The sequence below is a fragment of the Erigeron canadensis genome, chromosome 8 (genome assembly GCF_010389155.1).
Source record: "Erigeron canadensis isolate Cc75 chromosome 8, C_canadensis_v1, whole genome shotgun sequence".
Classification (NCBI taxonomy): Eukaryota; Viridiplantae; Streptophyta; class Magnoliopsida; order Asterales; family Asteraceae; genus Erigeron; species Erigeron canadensis.
This window is the reverse complement of record NC_057768.1, coordinates 45,328,326-45,350,419: the sequence shown is the minus strand read 5'-3', so window position 1 is coordinate 45,350,419 and position 22,094 is coordinate 45,328,326. Positions and strand designations below refer to the sequence as shown.

Genomic DNA, 22,094 nt, shown 5'->3' with positions numbered 1-22,094 from the left:
ATGTCCCAAATTACTAGCGTCTTTTCATCTTTGCCAATCATTCAACGTTTTCTGTTGGCGTTCTTTGTTGAAGCGGTTGCCTGTTAGAATATATGAACATAAACACATAACAAATCACGAGTACGCAGCGGAATAAAAACGTATATGCAATCAAATTAATTAACAAAGTAATGAATAGAATATGTGTACCTTTGCGCAAAACTTCCAATATTATTAATTGTAACATCCCAAACTTTTTATTTGACAATTGACCTGAGTCGTTAAGTCAACATTACGTGTCCGTTAAGCTTATACATGATTTAATGACTATATGTGTTTAATGTGTTATATGTGTCAAGCTTTAGTGCCTTAATGATTAATGTGCTAAAGTGCTTAAGATATGTTTTATATGTCTTTTGATGTGCTTAAAGTATTTAATGTGTTGTAAGTATTCCCAATAGGTGTTTTGAGTTAAATATGAGCCATAAGGAAGCCTAAGGACTAGTTTTGACATAGGTGGAAACTAAAAAACGGGATTAGGGTCTTGGAGCAGGTCATTAGCTTCTAATTACTCATATTATCCTTTTCTCTTTGAGCCTTAACCATTCCCCATTGCCATAATCAATTCCTTGTTCGATTTCATCTTCGTTTGGTTGATTCGAGAGTGTTTTGATCAAGTTTTTACATTCTCCTTATAATCTCCAGGTATCCCAGGTATAATAACATTGATTTCATGTCCTTTCAATCCCTTGATTCGATTCATAACTGATCTAGGTCTTTAGAGGGTTGATTGGAGTCAAAAACGTGAGTTTTAATCGATTCGGTAACCTAAAATGATTGTTGTTGTGTTGCAAATCAATTGGATGTTGAGGGTTGTTTTCATGACATCATTAGAGTCTTAAAATGATGAATTTTGAGGGTTAAAAGTCGTTCATAAGGTTTGGGGTCGTTTGGGGTGTGTTTGGTTAAGTTTTGGAGGTTAAACAATGAGGTTTGTGCAGAAACGGGGCTAGCTGCGGCGCAACTGGAAACCAGTGACACATAGCTGCGACGCAACTTAGTAGTTGCGACGCAATAGCGACGGAATTTTCAAATGGCCATAACTTTTGAACCGTAACTCCGTTTTTAACAAATAAGCTATCCACGGAATCGTAAGAGAGTCTACTTTCTAATGGTTATGTTTTCAAAAGATGATTGTGATGTCAAGTTTCCAGAAAGGTTAATATAGTGAGTGAATGTCGAGTTTCGTTGAGTTTTGTAAGCTTTAAAGTACTAATCGAATGTCCGATGCATCAAGCCTTGTCATGGGTCATGTTTATAGATACCTAGGCTTGATTCATGAACAAAAGTAAGTAGGTACTTGTTTAGATTATTATATCGTTTAATGATTATAGGTAGTCGGGAATACTTGCAAAGCTCGGTAACTTACGTTATCATTTTGTACGCTTCTAAGAGGTAAGATACACTACTTTGACATGCTGAGGGTTCAACAAAAGATGGTTTCTTATAATAACTTCCATTTGATATCTTGATCGTTTATGGGTAATCGGGATACATGGGAGGTGATATGGGCTATGTAAATGACATTTGAGGCTTGATATGCAGTCCCTATGATATGAAATGAAATGATATGATATGATATGTTTTGAGATGTATTGTATGGTGCATGTTTGTATGGCTTATTAATCTAGTTCACTAGACTCTTTAAGTTGCTATGTCACGTGCACGTTTAAGGGCCCAAACGTAAAAGATGATTATGTGTTATGTTTAGGTAATGTAGATTCCTGAACTATATGTAATGTAAATCAAGCTCGTATATGATATGAAAGTGTTAAGCTTAACCCGTACTTGCCCTTGCCCGGTGAGTACGTATATGGTTGCTTGGGTGGCTCCTTGCAACATAATTACGTGGTTAGAGTATCTCCGGGTGGCGTGATTAACCACCAATGTCTTGAACATACGGACTACTCCTGGATTGGCTTGCCATTCCTTAACGACACTGATAGACCGCCGTAAGGCTTATCCATCCAGTCGGGTGTGAGGTCCCCGTTAGGTCTTTTGACCGCCTACACACAAACTTACACCTTATATGATATGAGTGACTTATGTCACACCTGAAATGATGTTATATGTGATGATGAAAAGATGATTAGGCACATCTAAGACGAACAATCCTATACGAATGATGTTTATGGCTATATGAGATGTTATGTGCCTTAATGATGAAATATGACTTTTAATACGTTTTAATTGGACAAATGTTTTATAAGCTCGTGTTATCTTACTTAGCTAATTCGTTAGCTAACACTTGTTTCTTGAAATGTGTTGTTCCTTCAGGTTTAGAAAGCTTTGAGTGTTGATGAATAAAGAGCGAGGCATGGGTAGATTGTTTGAAAAGGATTATAGTTTACCCATAGTGGCTGCTCCTTTAGACCTTTGAATTTTATGTTTAGATATTTATGAATTGTATTGACTTGTGATCGGTTGTTTTATGTTGGGCAACCGATGGATTTCCATTTAGACTTGTTTCAATGATATGGCTAGTAACACCGTTTGATGAATAAACCAAACTGAAATTATTGGTTTGGACTTTTAAATGTTTTTCCACTTTCTTTGACACTGTTAGGTGAAAGCTCTTGGAAATCCTTGTTTTTAAATGATGGGTGTTACATTAATAATAGTTGTTATTATTATATTAGGGTCTAAACTAAAACCCCTCTACGATCGAACACTTGACACCCTTATATCGTATGCTAGTACCCGATCACCAACTCACAAACCCGTTGTGTAATTCCCCTTAATGTCGAACCCCAAACCAAAAACCCTTTGGGTTTTTGCTCACGGCCGAACGAGAGAGAGAGAGTTGAGAGGAGAGTGTTTAGGGTTTTCAAAACCAATTGCTTTGAATGAATGAATAAACCCTTAACCCTTGATCTCTATTTAAAGGGATTAATTAGAAGAGTTTTCTAACTTGGTGAACAAGTTAGAGTGGGAGTAAGAAACTCCTATAGGAATTTCGCCCCCCCCCCCTCCTTTCCTTGTACAATTAGAAAACTTCTAATTTACAATTTAATCCTTTCTCTATAATTAATTAAACACTATTAAACCTTTAACATAGTTTAATTAATAATTCAAGTGATCGTTTAATTAATATATTACTATAATATACTAATTAAATATATAAAGTTAACGTGTCATTTTGTGTAACCCCGTAGGCTTAAATAAATGCCGGACATGCGTTTATTATAACGTGATCATATTCCAACGCTGCCTACGATGGATTTATTAAGAAATAGGGGTCTGGTCCTGTGATGTGTCCACTCTGTTGTGCGGATGAGAAATCATTGGATCACCTTTTCACCCCTTGCTTCATTGCCACCATCATTTGGCAGCACGTATGGGCTTGGTGTCACATAGAGCCGATCACTGTTCAGGAGATAAAGGATTTGTTTAGTGTACACTGTTCGATTGTTGGCAGTTCTGTTAAGAGAATGGCGGTTCAAGTAATCATTATTGTGGCTTGCTGGAGCATTTGGAGGGCGAGAAATAATTTGGTATTTTGTGATAAGCCTATCAGTATTGAAGACATTATGGGTGAAACTAAAGCTCTTGCTATCAGGTGGATTGTTAATAGATTGAAAGGAGAGCAAATTGAATGGCGTTTGTGGAAGTCTTTTTCTTTGTAATGTTGTATGTTTAAGCTTGTACTGTATATCCCAACCTTTGACTAGCATCTTGTTAGTTGAAGGTGATTGATGGTTTAATGAAAGTCGTTGTAAAAATTACTCGTACCAGTCAAAAACAACCTGAAGCAAAACAAATAATTTCAACACAAATTGTAATCAAAGTTCCACTAAGACAATTAAATTGCTTATCGTACAACAATCTAGCATTGTTATTACACTAAAAAGAGCTATTGCCAAAACAGAGCAAGTGATCATCAATGTCAATGATCATATATAAACTACAACAAAATATCATCAAAATGTCAAATCAGAGAAGCGCATAACAAGCAATAGAAGTCTGCGAGAAATTGGAAGTTAAAGTTCACCAAATTTTCTTGTATGCAAACAACAAAAACAATTGTCGTACAACATTTCAGCTTTTTTACACAAAGAATTTTAGGAGATTAGTTCCGTTCTGTAGCTATTTAGAACCTGAGATATAAAAATGCAAGGGAGGATGACCCATCGGTGTCTAGTGAAGACTATGACCCTGACATTGTTTTTTTGAATCAAAGTTTGATATTTCCAGATGTAGAATCGAAGGGTCTGGTGTCGAGGCTCAGTGTGATTCTAATTTAGTTCTCCAACATCGAAAGGTAAGTTACAGATTTTTTTAAAAAAAAATAGCGTTAGGTATCATTTAAGTAATTAACTCTATATATTATCAAACCAGAAAAAATCTAAAGTATGTATAAAGCACATCAAAACATCGCAAAGTGTTCCATATCCAACCAACGTAAATTAATGAAAGTCATTGGCTTTTTAGCCTTTTACAGTTTACGTTGAAAAGAAAAGAATATATATGTATACCAAGGTCATGCTTCAATACTAGTTGTATGCATTGATTTTTGGGGAAACGAGGCTCTCCGTATATGTATCTTCAAGTTTGAATGTATACATGTCCCAAACATACATGTTTTGACTGAAAGTTCTTTTCTCAAAATCGTATATCAACATCATACCTCTGTTCATGTCGGACACCCGAATTTCGTGATTGTCATAGAAAATCATTGTGTACCCGATCATAGGAATATCATCGAATCTATCTAGTCGAAGCATGATCCAAGATTCTTTGATTCCGTATTCATTCATCAACATAACATTAGAATGCCAATAGATGGCAAGCTTTCCACCAAGGACTGTAATTTTGGTAGCCGAATAACCCGTGATATGAAAATCATCACCATCATGAGACACAAGTACATCTGGTACAACTGGGATTAGACTAAAACGCTCCTCTGCTAAATTAAAAGTAACAATTCCTTTCCCAAAAATCCAATTAAGAAACCCATCAAGATAAACACCATGTCGACTATCAACAAAGTAAGGAAAATCACCCAGACACTTCCAAGTATTATCTCTAAGGCTATAAAGAAACGCAAAATTGGTAAAATTATTTTCTTCATCTTTAAAAGTAGTGAGGGTAATAACCTTGTAATCATCCGTAACTGAATCATAACCAATTCCATGTGAGATACGCCATGGCTCCACATCAAAATAATCAGATTGTGGCAATTGCACGGATTCCCCGGTAGTAGGGTTGAAAACCACGAGTGCGTCGAAATGAAACTTATGAGATATCAAGACAAGACCGTTACAAGAACCATTGAATTCTAAACGATGATCCGATTCAATTAGAAGGTTGGTTGGTGTTAATACTGATTCATGGTGATTCAACGGGTGTGAATACCAGGACCTACCACGGTTTTTGCTAAAGACGAGGTGATTACGTTTGAGGCCGGTAATTTGATGGGTTTTTAAGAATGCGGGTTCGGTGAGCAGAGATAGCCATTCCTTTGAAACGCTTCTGAACCGACCAACCGATTTTGAAGGAAGACGGCATAAGATATCGTTGACGATCTCTGGTGGAATCATTATGCTGCCTTTTCGTTTGGGAATAGGGATAACAATAATATATTAATTGGGTTATAAACTTTGTTGGGCTGACAAATCAATATCATAGGGCTCTCATATATGGATAATTTATTACGGAAGTCCAACTTCAATATCGGTTTCTTCCATAAATAATCATAGATATTTTATCTGTTTCCTACATTATGCACTTTTAATACCGGGTTTCATACAAATTTGAGGTTTCTTTATGGTTTTTGTACAAATTGATTTGGCTTTTCGCGTGAAGTTGGAAGATGATGTAGAATATTAAAGGTACCCCTTTTATACCAATTTAGTGAAGTAGTTTTGGTAAGTGTTAAATACTCTGATTTTTGGAGACAAAGGTTTTTTTCTATCATTTAGGTAGAATTTAGAAACATCCTCTCTACTAAGATAGATGTAAAGTCTGTCTACATCTTAATTTTCCTCATATACCGTCGAGGTATTGAGGCTTATAATCCGTAGAAGACGACAGTTGGCGGTTACCTTTTTTTTCCCTTTATACATCTTTGACATGTTTTGTATGTCATATATCGTGCTCTTTTTGTCAGAGTAATAAGTGTTTGTTGATAATTGATCTCCACCCAACACAGTAGTCGACTTGACTGTAGTTCTTCTTCCTGGCCTTACAAAAGTTGCAGTTGGTAAGTGAAACAAATAAATTTTCAAACCTGTGATATTCGAAAGGTCAAAGCCCGAGGTACTTTAATTGGAGATGTGCGGACCCGGTTAAGACAACGTATATTAGACCTCTCACTGTCGAATCGCGACACGAAGTATTCACGAGAAATTCACCTTTCAAAAAAAAATAATAATAAAAAAAAATGATGGTCTCTTTACATTGAATTATGATTGTAGGAGTTAACTGGACATGGATAATAACAACAGTTGGATAGAAATATTCAAGTGGGGCATTAGTTGAAGCTATTATTTGTTTCCAAAGTTGGTGAAAAAAACTACAATATGTTTGCAAATTTTACATGCTTCATCTTGACATCAGCTTAATTTTGTGAACATTTTACATCCTTCTCATCATTTTTTATTTTACTTATTTACTTTTTACCCTCCAATCCCCAACCCAAACCCATTTATTCACATCCATAATCGAAAAGCCAGATTCTAGGCGTTAAACTCGTCCCTTGTCTATTGATGCATCTCATTAGATACAATACGAATATGATATCTGTAATCATGAAGATATCAAAATGCAAATTTCACAAAATGCGGAAACTATATAAGGGAAGTTTATGCTTTAGACCTACAAAAGGAGCATGCGACTTGGCTACATTCAGTTACTATGTAAATGAGTAAATCCCGCCGGAAACCCAGGGTCATTCATTTAACATTATAAATTTATACGCACTGTGATTTTCTTTCACATAAGTTAGCACAGGATTAGTTTTAGCATTGCTATTCCTCATAGAAAACTTGTAAAAACAGCGTACACCATGGGATCAAGGACTGAGTGCCTATATGTTAAAACATACGAGTACAAGACAACATCACAAAAGATCCTAGTAAAGTAACAAAAAAAACTACTTTAAAGATTATAGGGCTATTTGATTATTTAGAGCTAAATCACAAAGAGTATATAATTATTTCATGATGATATCAAACTGCACTATGCAAATTAAGAGTAGATAATCATCATCAGACATAAACTAAGCCTTACTTTCTATCCAGTATTTTTATTCGAGATGCCAGTGGAATGATCGGCAGGACAGAGGCTAGGGCTCCTTCCTTCCCACCGCGTCCTTCCTTGTGTGTCGGAGATATAAAGCGAGGTGGTCACTCCTTTTAGGAATATGGCTCGTTCATTCACTTGCTCATGAACTCGCAGCTTCGCCAGAAGCTACGAAGGGGGGACCTCGTCCCGGGAAGGGAGCATATAATTATTTCATGATGATAGCAAACTGCACTATGCAAACTAAGAGTAGATAATCATCATCAGGCATATAAACTAAGCCTTACTTTCTAGACATGTACTTTCACTTGAATTTGTGGGTTTTAACAGATTCAAGTGAATTTTGGCGAAACGAGGCTTTCTACATAAGTACCTCTAATCTTCACATATTTCTGGTTCCAAGAAATATCAAGACTATTACAGAAAGTCCTTTCTTTAACATTATACATCAAGATTAGATCGCGGCTTGCAAGTAGAAATTTTCCATTCTCATCAAAAATCATTGGCTCAACAAGCGGAACCTCATTAAATCCATTGATTATAATCTTAGTCCAAGATTCTCCTAACCCATACTCATCCATCAACCAAACCACACCTTCCATTTCCAAGAATATGGCAAGTTTTTCCCCAAGAGCAACAAGTTTACAATCATTCTTAGACATTATATCGTCACCTTCATAAGTAGGTAACGGCACTTGGCTAAACTTCTCATCAGCTATACTAAAAGCAACAATTACGGACAAATGATGATCAGAACCACCCTTTTCCTTAGCAATCCAATGAAGAAACCCGTTAACAAAAACACCCGATAAACTCTTTCCATGGGAATGATCATAAGGAGAATCGATAACCGACTTCCAAGTATTAGTTCTAAGGCTATAAACATGTACAGACATAACATCAGGAGAAATCAGATAATTATAATGAAAGTAAGAAATGGTGACAACCTTGTAATCATCTGCAACAGAATCGTAACCAAATCCATACATGATATCAATTTCCAACAAATCATCTACCATCTCATAACCGGAGACCGGCAATTCCACGAATTCTCGAGTAGTCGGGTTAAAAACAACGAGTGTATGATCATAGTCAAAGTCATCAGCAGACACCAAAACCAGACCGTTGCAAGAACCTTGGAGATTGAATTCCACATGAGGCAATTCTAACTGAATCTTTGTCGGTTTTAATAACACGTTTTCTTCATGGTTTTGATGGGATGGGAGTGAATAGAGTGAATAATTGTTGGATATGAAAATGAGGTGATTTTGGTTCAGGGTGTTTCGATGGGTTTTAATGAATTTCGGGTCTGAAAGTAGAGAGAGCCAGCTCTTTGAAACGCACCTGAACCGGCCGATGGATTTGGCCGGAAGACGATATAAGATGTCGGTGATGATATCCGGTGGGATTGTGCCACCGCTTTCTTCGTCCGCCATTGTTTGCTGTGTGTGTCTTTGGATTTTGGGAAAGTGTCAAAGGTGTGGTGTCGGTTTAACCGTAGTTACACAACACCACTTAATTTTAACTTATGGTTTATCAAAATTTATGTTACGAACTTATGATAAAACCGCATACCAATATCTTTGAAACTTTTTTAATAACCATAATTCTTTTTCTTATAATATTTTAGTTTATAATAAAACAACAACAATAATAATAAGATCCGTACTACATGTTTTACCTATCTTAGGTACTAACGTGTTAAAAAAAATTACAAATTAAATCTTTAAATTTGATAAATATACATAACCCCTGAATTTTACATTAACTTCCCCTAAAATATACATGTTTTACCTAAGATAGATACTGTATGTTTTACATAAAATTTCTCCTAATAATGATATATCGTAAAGTTTGAGTAATAACCTAAAACTAATACTTATTTTTTAACCTAATTATTCATCCCGCTTTACAATATGCCCATGTTTGTATGCTAGGGATCCTTTAAAATTGGTTTCAACTTTACTCTTAAATTAAAATCAAATATCAAAATTTAAAAATCATAGTTGAATCATGACCTTTGATTATAATTCAATAATCAAATCATCAACTTTACTAAAAAAGTTGACAATAACTTTAAAAAATCTCAATTCATGTTTATAAGGACTACTTGCTTTATGAGGAGCCCTTGTAAATGTAGTTCTAACTTTTAAAAGACACTACATGATTTTACGATTCAAAAGTTATCTCTAAGTGTAAATTAAAAGCTTCTTGTTTAGATCTAGATACAAGTTTAAATGTTAAATAGGTAAATAATATAAAATGAAGATAATCTATAATTTAATTATATTTTCGTTTATGAAGTCATCAGTGTTTTTATTTTTCATCTCTAAAATGAAAATGTTAAATTTTTTCTTTAAAAGTATTATAGGTGTGCTATTCGATTTAAGAGCCTACTTAAATATTGAGATCATCTTAAATTGGGCCTTTTTTTGGGCCGTATTTAATTTGTCTCGACTAGCAGTCCTACTACACACGCGTTCATTACTGGTGCCAGAACGCGCGCACTCACCAACGTCTACCGTCTGTTTTCATTCGTTTGGATGATTCGAAATTAGGGCACGCATCCGATCCGCAGGTTCTTTCTTTTTTCATTCCTTAAGCGATTTTTATATTTTCAAGTTATTAAATTTGTTTTTAGGGTTTATTATAATGATGGTTTTTTAGTTCTTTGGTTTCTTAATAACTAATTAAATTTTTTTTTATTTTTATAATTGGAATATCTATGACTGATTTAGTTGTTGGTCAGCATTTCTAATGGCTGCTTCTGTTGCAGAATAATCGGCGCTTTCTTTTCTTTCATAGCTGCTGATATCTTGATAACATTAAACAAGGAATTGCTGATGTCAGATTCAATATTTTGAGGTCTTTTTACCCGTATTTCGGTGTCTTTTACAATGAATGATTGCTTATCGCTATCCCGATGCTTGTTTGTTAGCTGCGCGTCAAGTTATTACTGAGTGCATTTAAGTTAGGAGGCATGGTTAGGAAGTCTTATGTCTACATCTTGCTTGTAAATATAGATAAACGTATGGGGCAGTTTCCTCATCTAAAGTTCTTGTTTGAACATGTTTCTCGGCTTGGTGTTTCTTGACATCTGTCGTTGTCTTTTGCATGCGGGAGTTTTGTTCCAGTCAAACCTCAGATTCTATTGGCAATACATGAAATGGCCAGATTGAATGTCGCAAATTTTGACCGTGATTGTTCACACTTTGTAAGTGTTGTTGGTTCTCACGTTGTAGCAACATTTACTCTATATAGCTGTGTTTCTGCATACCTTTCTTTTTTCCGCATTCCACTCATTTTCTTGGATTACAGTCCATAGTGGTTAGATTGTTTCTTGTATGCTTTTAGATTCTGCTGGTTGTTATGAAACGGATGGACGTCGTCACGTCGGTGCTACATGGTAGCTGGATGTTTATATCAGATATATAGTATTATCAACCAATGAATTTTATTCTGGTGCTTTTCTTTTACGATTATATTGGTGGTTTTCAAACTTGAAATGCCATTTAGCTTTTCACCATCTTTTGCATTTCTGGAATCATTTTTGTTGTTCAAGTGTCTCATGTTATTACTGAATACCTTTTCAAATTGGGAGGTGTGGGTGGTGGTGCTCACTTTTTTTGCAGAACCAGATAAAGTAAGGGACATGTTAATACATCTCCTGAGGCCTAACTTCCTAATCTTCTATGGTTTTTGATCTGATCCTCTGTTTTGTCATGTCTATTTACCTTAATTCTTGCATGCTCCTGCCTTCAGGTCTTTTGATTTGTATATGTTTGTAACTCATCACTACGTTGTATGTTTCTCTCCAAGTACTCATGGTTATAGTTTTTGTGCTTTTGTTGATGCGGTTATGAGGACGGATTAGTTTTTTTTTGCTGTTGGGTTATAAGTGTCTTGCAAGCATAAATTTGCTCAAAATGAAACCTTGAATAGGTCTTTTTCTCTCATCGCAGGCTCCTGTATACATTTGGATGATAAGTATCTAACCTGTCAGCCCTAGTCTGTTATTTTTTTTTACCGTTGTGGCAGAGTGTTAAGGTTCAGATTTTGTAGGTATATTAAAATTTAAAAACCAAATAGGCGGATGCATCAATCCCAATGTTATTTTGGTGGTTGTGGTAAGATTTACGCAATATACCCCATTTCCTTTTTTTCCCCAGCTTTTGCTCATTTTGTGGGTTACAATAAAATCAACAGTGGTTCGATCATCTTATGTGTGCTTTTTGGTTATGCTGTATGTTATGAGACGGATGGAGTGATGGCCATTGGTTCGTAGAAGCTGAATGGTTATAGCTGATATTTTGTTACCATTAACCAAGTAATCTAATGATGTCAGGCTCAATGTTTTATATATGGAAAATGATAAATCCTTCTAACCAAATAGCCTAATAATCCTCCTAATACATTAGGTGACATGTGGTATCCACTAATTCTCTTTCCTAATCTTGCCCCATGATTTTTCCACATATCATCATCCAATAGTTAGGAGGATTTTTAGGCTAATTTGTTAGGAGGATTAATCATTTCCCTTTTCTATCATTTTTAGTTTGATGATCGTTTGATTGCTGCTTGTCATGTTGTCACCGGGTGCTTTTCGAATTAGGAGGCACAGGTCGTGTGTCTTATATTCACGTCTTGCTTGTAAAGCCATACAAAAGTACTGAGCAGTATCCTCTTCTACAGCTCTTTATCCCTGATTTATCTTGATCTCTTACATGCTTTTGTGTATTCAGATCACTTAAACTCTGTGGGTCTTTTACTTAGGGTTACAGTATTTGTACTTTTGCTGTTGCGGTGTTAAGGTTCAGTTAGTTTTTTGATGAGAGTTTCGAAAAGGCTTGGTTCTTGATTTCTGGCATTGTCTTTTGCATACTGGTGTTCTGCTCTGTTCCAGTCATAGCTCAGGTTCAGTCGGCAATATATGTGTAGGCCGGAGTTAAGATTAACTGCTTCCGGTAGTAAGTGTTGTTGGTTACCAGGTTGTAGTCACAATTACTCTATATAGCTATCTTCTCTTTTGTTCTTTATGCATTCTATTCATTTTCTTGGATTACTGTCCGTTGTGGCTTGAGAGTTTCTTGTATGCTTTTAGCTTCTGTTGGTTGTTATGAAAAAGATGGATGCCGGGTCATAGTTACATGGCATCTGGATGGTTAGCACCTTGGTTTTAAAAAGCGATAGGAGCACAAAAGCGATAGGTCCATTTCGGAAGTGCCAAGCGCAAAAGCGACGAGCTTTTCGTACGCAAGGCACACGCTTATGAAGAAAATTTATAAATTATTTATATAGTATTTATAACACATAAAATAGCAAAATAACATCAGTAAGATACTCGTTTAAGTCCGGATTTGATCAAATTTGGTGTTCGAAAAGAAACTCTTAAAAGATTGTTGCTCTCATTTAGAAAAAAGAAAGAAGAGATCAATCTTGTTGAGAAAGAAAAGGCAAGAAAAAGAAAATTACTTATTTTTAAGAAAAAATCCCCTTGTGTACAGAAACTCACACTTTTTAGCGCTTTTGAGTGCTTAGTCTCACAAAAAGCCCAAAAAGCAAGCGCTTTTTAGGTCAAAAAGCTCTAAGGCTTGCGCCTAGGTGCGCCTAGCACTTAAGCGTGCCTGAGGCACACTTTTTAAAACCAAGGTTAGCACATGATTGCTAGGATGTTCACAAGCTTCCCTGTTCATCAGTGTGGTAAGTACTAAGCCTTGGTCTCCTGTCAGCTATCCTTTTACTTTGAAGGGACATACTTTCATGACTAGTTTTGTGTTTTGCTGCTACATGAAAATTATCAGATACTGTTACTCTTACCTGTTGCATGTGCATTATTTCGTGGTTTATATTAAGTTAGGATCTACTAGTTTCTGTTTCTTTTCTTCTCACGCCTTGGTTGTAATAGGATCTAATCGATGTATCTAGTTTATTTGGGTGTCGTATTTTGTCAATTTGTAGGTCTTAACTGCGTATATACGCTGGTTCTATCTTTCACAGTTACAGGGTTATTCACTCTCCGCTGTATTACTAAGCTCTTATTCATGGTGGAGACGCGGAATAGGTTAATTCCATTTTATTTTTGCCTTGGGTGGTTGGTTGTTAAAGCATGATTCTTGCTGTCATCTGGAGTCATTATCTTGACTGTGCCTTCGTTTTGAATTTGTAATGTGTAGTACCTTCCTTTCCCATTTGTTTCCTTAATTGCTATTTTGCTAAAGTTATTGTACATGCCTCCATTATGGTGAATTCAAAGTATTTTAGAACTGTCGTTACGTTATGGGCCCTGGCAGGATTGGGTTCATTGCTGTTGTTACCTCATCGGTAGATGGGTACATAGCTGATATATCTTGACCATTTCCTTTTAGTGCCATGGCGCTTATGTAGGTTCCTGCTAACATGATTGGTGATGATATACATATTCTAGGAGTTGCAGGGTCCTAGTCTTCATGTTAATATAAATTCGCTTCATATCTTTTTCGCTCTTTGATATTTCAATAATGTTATATACTTATACTTGTTCTCTTTGCTTTTCGCCCTTCATGGATGAAGGAGGGTCTTTGGTATATCAGTCTTATTGGCTTGAATTAAGGTGTAAATGCTTCCTCTCTCCTGCCATTGTATTTAGTTTATTGCAAGGAATGAGATGGGTTTATACAAGATATATAATATATAAAATGGATAGCACAGTTGGATTGTATCGTTTTTGCTTATAGTGTCGTATCTATTCCCCCCATAATGTGTTAATGTAACATGCATATAACTGATCTTCTCTTTCACCTGGCTTGTTGAAAGTTGAAAACTTTGCTTTGTTTGACTTTTAGTGGCAGGCCGCCTTCCATACTTCATCGATGATAGTATCGCCTGCTTGCTTTGTGTTACTGGAAAGTATTTGTTTCTCTAACTTAAAATATCAAATCCCAATGTCTCACCGTTTAATGAAGAGATAAGAGTCGACTCGCTTCGCTTAGAGGAGTGGTATTCTATCATCTGCAACCATTGCACACAGAGAATGTAAACTTTGAGCAGAATGAGGAAAGTAGCTTGTTGAAGGATGATACATCTTTTCCTCCCTAACTTGTACGTTCTAGTACTTCCAACATCTATTTGAATATTTGCTGATATTGAATTTCATGTTGTTGGTCCTTCTGGACTACACCTGGTTATGGATCTATTGTTGTTAAGTTTTGCATATTGAATTTCATGTTCTAGTACTTCCAACATGTTGTTTGGTTCTGCAGAGCTTGAAATATGTTGGTTTCTTTATCTATACTTGAATGTTGGGATCTTGTCTTTTAATTTTTATATCAACTCTGCCTGGGATTGTCTGGCTCGGGTTGGTTCCAAGGCTGGATAAATTGAGGAGGATTGAAAGAGGAAAAATGCCTTCTATAAAAAAAATGGTATGCCTGTTTGTTGGATCTGGCATAGTTATTTGCAAGAAACCATATAGAAAGCTTGGATCGACCAATCGGGGTTCCAGGTTTTTGCAGATTTTTCTGCTCTTTTTTCGCAACTATTTGTTTACCAGATGGCAATTTTTTGTTTTGACAAACATCTCGTCATAAGTTACAGTAAATCAAACTGCATGTACATGCAAAATGAAAACGTTGAGTAATATAAACAAAGCTTTACTTCTATGCATTTACCTATGCTTGAATTTGCCTTTTTAGTTGGTTCTGCTCGGTATCGGGGAGAACAGGCTTTCGACATACGCCCCTTTAACCACCAGCTTGTGATTATGAGAAATGCCAGTACCTCTAGAGAAACGTCTTTCTTCAGTGCCATATATCAATAGTCGGTTGTTGCTAGCCAGCAGAATTTTGTCCATGTCTTGAAAGATCATTGTTCCAATCATTGGAATTTCATTGAGTCCATGGATCCTAATCTTAATCCAAGATTCTTTTACACCGTACTCATTCATGATCCAAACCTCGCCTTTCATTTGAGAGAATATAGCAAGCTTTCCACCAAGGACACAAAGTTTCCAATCATTAAAGGACATAATATCGGTATCATAACAAGATTCGGGTAATGGGACTTCCCCAAAACACTCATGTGCTAAACTAAAAGCAACAATTGCTCGTAAATCATCGATATGCCTCTTGGCAACCCAATGAAGAAAACCGTTGGTAAACACACCGGGCAACCTATCTCCATCATAAGAAGAATAATCATAAGGATGATGATCATAAGGAGAATCAATCACCCGCGTCCAAGTATCCGTTCTAAGGCTGTACACGTGAACATACAAATAATCACGGGGAGTCACATAGTTATAGTAAAAGTAAGAAATTCTAACCACCTAATAATCATCAGTTGCGGAATCATAACCAAACCCATACATGCTTTCACATCCTTTTAACATATCCAAACCGAAGTCTGACAATTCTACATATTCCGTGGTAGTCGGGTTTATAACTAGGAGCTTATGAACACTATCCAAGTCACGAGCAGACATCAATACAAGGCCATTGCAAGAAGCACGGAAAGTGAAGTCCACATGTCCTGGTTGGAAAGGGACCATTTTTGGTTGTAATACTGGACTTTGTATGTGGTTATAATTAATGTAATGAAAGGGAAGTGAATAGAGGTGATGATTGGAGAAGAAGATGAGGTGATATTGGTTGAGGGTATTTTCATGTGTTTTTAGGAAGTGGGGTTGTGAAAGAAGAGATAGCCAGTGGTTTGAAACGCACCGATAGATTTGGCCGGGAGACGATATAGGATCTCTGTTATGATCTCCGGTGGAATTTCTTCAGAAGAAGCCATTGTTTAATAGTGAAGGATATCCATTAATAAGCTATGGCCTATGGGGATAAAAATGATCGGATACAATTTGGAAAGGCTAGATAAAATTACCAATGATCTACAGTCCAAGAGGCTGAAGAAATGTGTACCCATTGACTTTAGTAATTAGGAGGTTGTGTTTTATTTCTAACTTATGAGGAAAAAGTAAGTACTAAGTGCTGTCTTTCGCAGGTTTTGAGCCCTAATATCTCGACGGTATATGAGGGAGGTTAAGATATAGGTAGACCTTACCTCTACTTCCAGTTTCTACCTGGTATTCCGATATAGGTCTTATACTCTTAGGATAAAAATGATTACCTGAATAATAGTCCTTCAATGATTTAAATGTACTGTTAAAGCCAAATCAAATATGGTCTCTTTATTCTAAATATAATTCGTTTAAAATATTATAATCTAAGTATAACTATTATAAATTTACAAATTTTTTACAAATAAATTTTTATAATCACAATATTTACCAATTAAATTTTTTTTATTTATTATCGCTCTTTTTTCTATCCCTTGCTTAATTGGACCACTTCATATGTTACATATGTTTGTAAACATTAAATTTTACAAACATAACTTCTAGTCTTCTACTGTACTAATTAAAATGTTTGTCGCTATAATGTAAAACTATTATTGATTAGTTATCATATAAAACAAAACATGAACACTTCCCTGTATCAAATTAAATCAATCATATACTTAGACCATATTTTTGATTGGATTTAAGTTAGAATAATAGTCGATATTTTATCCAACTTTTAATAAGTTTTTTTAATTTTTGTTTTTGAGACATCATATATTTATATAATAGCTTCAACTCTTTAAAAAAATATAAAAAAAATGATACGATGTTGTCGATGTGTAAATGTAAGCCTTTTCATAAAGCATTTCCAATAGTAACTTATCGAGCGATTCTTAATATTATTCTTAATATTATTAGGTTATACCTAATGATTGATTTAAATAATATTAATAATTTTAACCCTCAAACAAAAATCTATGCTCAAATAAACCCTCTTACAAGTTGTACCTCAATTGAAGTTCTACATTAAAAACTTATCCACATGATATGGCGACAATGATGAGGTGGTAGCGGCTGCAATGACAGGTAATTTTTTAATTGTAAAGGTAATTATAAAAAAAAAAATAGATCAGTTATTTTAGGAGATATTGTAAATTATCTATTAAGTGTTTGTGAGGTTGTAATGTGTTACATCATTTTGAATGCTTTTTAATATAATTTCCGTAGTTTAAAAAAAAAAAAGTGTTTTTGAGGAACTGAAAAGGGATAGAAATAGATAGATTAAATTATTTTTTGAAGTAGTGAGGGGGGTTTTTTTGCATTAATAACAAGTATATGGGGTTTCTTTGAAAAGTTTTAAGGCGGTGGAGTGGACCCATTGCGTATATAAAGATACTCGGAACTCCTTATTCCCATCATTCCCCAAATTAAGATTTACCAAAAAACTAAACCCTAATTTGTAACTTATATCGTCAATCTTCGAAAGTACGAATACTGAATTAGGGCCACAGTTAATCAATCAACAGGTTTGATATTGCGATCGCGATCGATATTTATTTTTTATCTTCTCTCCTTTGCCTTTTCTATCGTATCCAGTGTATATATCTATATATTTATCAATTATCTATGTATCTATTTATATATCAATATGACGTTTTGGGCGTTGTTGGGACTCCCGCAAACAAAACAATCGGATTTTCTTTTTATGATTCGAGATGGCCGCCCGATTTATTTAGGATTTAGTTTTTTAATGTTTCGTATAGGATTTTTAATTGCCATATGTTGATACTGGGATAGACATTGGGAGGGGGGGGGGGTAGCACGTGTGTTGGATCTTTGTGACGAACGATGCTCTTCGGTTTTCTGGGTTCTGCTTTGTTGATGTTCTGGAACCTAATGGATACACTGATCGGGCCGGTTTTGTCACTTTCCTCATGAGCTTAACAATTCATCAAGGGCTTTCGCGGGTCTTTAGTAGAATCAAGATTGATGATGTTATTGTCATTGTTATTTGCTACGAAAGAACGGGATGTTTCGATATCGCAACTGATCATTAGTCTCGGTTTTATTTAGCATGGCGATGAAAACGGCTAGAAGATTCTCGATGAGGACAGACACATCGGTCTTCAAGAGACCCCTTGGAAGGGAAAATCAAATGGAAGGTGTTTTCAAGAGACTCTGAACTGCAAGTCAAGAAAATATTGCAAGAAACTATACAGTCAAACCTGTGGTTTGCAAGTATTGGTTGGAAGGAAGATGCACCCGAAATCCATGCAAGTTTTTGCATCCAGTCAGAGCAAAAGTCGATAATTTGAAGTCAAAGTATGCTTGGAAGAATCCCAGTACTACGCTACTGGAAGTTTCGAAGAACAAAGAAAACTGTGATTATAATTATACTGCCCCAAAGAAGCAACAAAAGGTGGCGGCTAGTAAACCTAATACTGTTGAAAGTCAAAGTATTGAGAAGGTCAGGAATTGCATGGAAGGAGAAAAGTGTGAAGTGATTATTGCTCAAAGCAAAAGTACCGAGCCTGAAAATTTCACGAAAGTAAAAATTTGTGAGAAATTGCAGTCGTGGTTTAGTGGTAATGGGCTCTCAGTGGTGGCCAAGTTGGAAGGACATACAAAGGTAAGGTCAATAATTCAGCCAAGTTTCGAGGCTTATCTATGTTCTGTTAAAAGTTATGAATCTATATATTAAATGAATTCTATTTCTTTTTTCTCACCAAATGTAGTAGTTTTATTAAGCGAATTCTTGTGTATAGGCTGTTACTGGGATTGTCTATCCATTTGGCTCCAAAAAGCTTTTCTGTGCTAGTAAGGATAGATCATTGCGAGTTTGGGATTGTAATAGTGGACAGGTTTGATTGTTTTACTTGAAATATATTTTTAGTGCTCGTTCATCTAATTTTATGATATTGATGCCATTTTTAACTGGGCAGTGTGGGACTGTAATCAACTTCGATGACGAGTGTGGGACTTTGGTTAAAGAAGGTCCATGGATTTTTGCTGGCCTGCGAGATATGATTAAGGTATATTCATATATATATATATATATCAACTTCTAGGAGTTTCTTAAACGCTGTGTATGCCGACTCATGCTGTTACTTGTTATTAACGTGCGTTGAATTTTGTTTTTCTTTCTAGGCTTGGAATCTTGAAACTCAAAGTGAAGTAGTTATTCGAGCAAGTGGTGGACAAGTAAATGCGATTACTATGTATGAAGACATTCTCTTTGCTGGGATGGAGGTAACTGAACATCTAGCGTTGGTGCTTTTATTGTTAGTCTCTTTAGTGGACTTAATAGAGGTTGCAGTTATGCGTCAAACTAAAAGTATTACTAGCTGAAAATGGAAGAGGTCAAATTGGCGGCCGAGTGGGAGCCAAATTTCTTAACTCTTTTTGACATTAAAATGATTTGATACAATATTTCACACGAAAATTATACTTAACTGATAAATTATTGAATGGTTAATGTAAAGTAAGATATTCAACCTTATTTTGTGGTGCAGAGTGGTACCATTTTGTCCTGGAAATCTACAGCCCAAACAAGTTTCTCTGAAGAAGCAACATCCTTGAAAGGCCACACTGGAGCGGTACTCTCACTCATTATAGGAGCTAAAAGGCTTTACTCCGGTTCTGCTGACCACACTATACGAGTAAGTTGTTTTAAACATTATATTTTGGTGACGTGTGATTTATAGATTTACAACGTATTTTTTGGGTGCTTAATGTTTGCTGACTGCATTCTCACATTTTTTCAGGTATGGGGTTGTGAATCCTTGAGGTGTTCACATGTTTTGAGTGGACATACAAGTGATGTAACAGCAGTTCTATGTTGGGACCAGTATCTCTTTTCCGGTTCCTTGGACAACACTATCAAGGTTTGGGGTGAAACTGAAAGTGGCAGCATTGAGCAAGTTTATAAACACGAAGTCAACAATGTATGTTGTTGCTGCCATATTCATTTGTTTTTGTTTCCAATTTCATGGGTCCCATCCTGGATCGACAAACATTATATAATGGTTTTGTTTTTTGTTTTTTATTATTGCAGGGTGTTCTTGCTTTACGCGGGATGCATGATGCAGAAGAAAAACCAATCATGCTATGCTCATGCAGAGACGATGGTGTCCACTTATATGACTTGCCCTCGTAAGTCATGTATACATTTATTAGTCTTTTGTGTCCTGCAATTGAAGCAAGTAATAATGTAATAATATTTTTGCTATGTTTTGTTCCATAGGTTTTCTGAAAGGGGTAGGATCTTTTCACAACAGGACATTCAAGGAATTTGTATAGGTCCAGAAGGTCTGTTCTTTACTGGCGATGCAGCAGGGGTGGTCACAGTATGGAAACCAAGTGCAGAACTTGGTTGTAGAAATGACAGACTAGAATAAGTTTAATTATAGTCGCTGTAGTGACCATGGGTATCCATCAAGTTGTAAATTGGTGAACATTTGAATGAATGGTGATAAGCGAACAAGGAAGTTCCATCTGGGGACAGCTTTGTGTAATCACAGTAGTTAGATTCGTTACATGCTATTTTTGGGAAAGATAACCAAAGTAGCGATCATTTGTAAATTGTAACTTTACAATTATTTGATGATTAGATTCAGTTAAAATCTTTTTGGCAGCCGAGCATTTGTTCCATGCCCTTTGTTTATGCAAAATGTTTGAACTTTGAAGCTCTAGTGAAGTAATGGTAGCCACAGTAATGTCTTTGGTTAACTGGGTCAGAATTTGATTCACTAACACTGTATTCTTATTGATTTATAAAAGAAAAGAAAAGATTAGAAGATAAGTTTTTGGGAAGAAATTTTTTTATAAAAAAGCAATTAGATTATCCCCTCAAATCATATTATTTCCATTCTTTATCTTAAAAATAAACTTAAAAACACAACTTGTTTTATAATCTATTCGATTTCTTTTTTTTCTTTATTAAAAAAAACTCAATGAACATAGGGTCATCCAATTAAATTAAATGCCCCACTGCCCAGAACGCAAGTATACAAGTCTAATGAGTAAGAAGATGTGTTCAAAAAATATGGCAACCAGAATTCGAGTTTGCGCATGCACGTACATCTTTGAGTCAGGGGCACTTCTATCATTGGTTTCTGCTCCACATTATAATGTAAAACTTCCATTAAAAATGGCTTTTGCAAATGGCTATTGCAAGAAGTGGGGATGACCAATGACAAATTTCTTTCTGTATATTCATCACTATGTGTCATGTTTTCTTTCTTTATATATTCACTTAGATACAACATATATATTGTTAATAAACACAACTTTTTCCATTAGCAACCAGTGTACGGTGTACCCCAGTCTCATTATATTAGTACAAGTGTATAACCCGCAACTAAATACGTTTAAATCTAGAAAACTTTGAGATTTAGTGTATCTGTATTAGAGTCATATTAGCATCAAGGCCACTAAAGCAATTACTATCAGTGTTGAAATAATATTCGTTACTTATATTTCTGTTAATCATGTTATACTTTGGAATCCAACATACAAGTTTATTGTTCATATCCAGCTATCTTGTTTAGTTTATAAGTTTTAATTTAAATAAATCTTGCAAATTGTCTTCCAACTCTTTCTAGCTTTAAATTGTTTCAAAACTCCTTTTTTTTATTTTCTTCATTTTTCCACCCAAAAGATATCATTCATCTTAAATTCTTTCTTGTGTAAATTTTATTGCAAAAAAAGCATAAAAATATAAGTTTATACGTGTTGAGCATTTAATAATCGACTGAAAAATAATTAGGATTTTGTTAAACAAAGTCCTAAGGACTTTTGTTAAATAATTAAGATTTAATAATCAATTTTTTAAATCCAATAATCACTGCAATCTACAACGACCAAATCCGGTTTCATATTTACCAGTTACCACTTACCATGAACGTTTTCTTTACTTGAACGAATCAAATGGTGAATATTTAGCCAAGAATTTTAACTACAATAATGTACTGTTAAATTTATTTATTTTTTATGC

At 35.3% G+C, this 22,094-nt stretch overlaps 4 protein-coding genes and 1 long non-coding RNA gene across 5 annotated transcripts; 2 read left to right on the top strand and 3 right to left on the bottom strand.

The window, feature by feature from the left end:
* Positions 1-4,396: 4,396 nt before the first annotated feature.
* LOC122610967 (F-box/kelch-repeat protein At3g06240-like) lies at positions 4,397-5,615 on the bottom strand (the record flags this gene model as incomplete). The annotated part of the gene is made up of 1 exon (XM_043783919.1): positions 4,397-5,615. A coding segment is annotated over one exon (1,083 nt), but the record flags the coding sequence as incomplete, so codon positions are not given.
* A 1,505-nt stretch (positions 5,616-7,120) lies between these two features.
* LOC122579546 (F-box/kelch-repeat protein At3g06240-like) lies at positions 7,121-8,796 on the bottom strand. The gene has a single exon (XM_043751735.1). It carries the CDS (start codon positions 8,715-8,717, stop codon positions 7,614-7,616), a length of 1,104 nt encoding a protein of 367 aa, XP_043607670.1. The 5' UTR covers positions 8,718-8,796; the 3' UTR covers positions 7,121-7,613.
* Positions 8,797-9,761: 965 nt separating this feature from the next.
* On the top strand, positions 9,762-14,548 carry LOC122579195. Its single transcript, XR_006320608.1, has 3 exons — positions 9,762-9,859; positions 10,058-10,146; positions 14,103-14,548. It is a non-coding gene; the product is annotated as an uncharacterized LOC122579195 (long non-coding RNA).
* Positions 14,549-14,797: 249 nt separating this feature from the next.
* LOC122580097 (F-box/kelch-repeat protein At3g06240-like) lies at positions 14,798-16,195 on the bottom strand. The gene is made up of 2 exons (XM_043752371.1): positions 15,624-16,195; positions 14,798-15,512 (listed from the first exon to the last, which is right to left on the bottom strand). Exons 1-2 carry the CDS (start codon positions 15,803-15,805, stop codon positions 14,948-14,950), a joined length of 747 nt encoding a protein of 248 aa, XP_043608306.1. The 5' UTR covers positions 15,806-16,195; the 3' UTR covers positions 14,798-14,947.
* Positions 16,196-18,281: 2,086 nt separating this feature from the next.
* LOC122610966 (zinc finger CCCH domain-containing protein 48-like) lies at positions 18,282-20,732 on the top strand (the record flags this gene model as incomplete). Its single annotated transcript, XM_043783918.1, has 8 exons — positions 18,282-18,728; positions 18,865-18,960; positions 19,042-19,131; positions 19,247-19,348; positions 19,612-19,758; positions 19,864-20,043; positions 20,154-20,251; positions 20,343-20,732. Coding segments are annotated over 8 exons (1,314 nt in total), but the record flags the coding sequence as incomplete, so codon positions are not given.
* Positions 20,733-22,094: the final 1,362 nt, after the last annotated feature.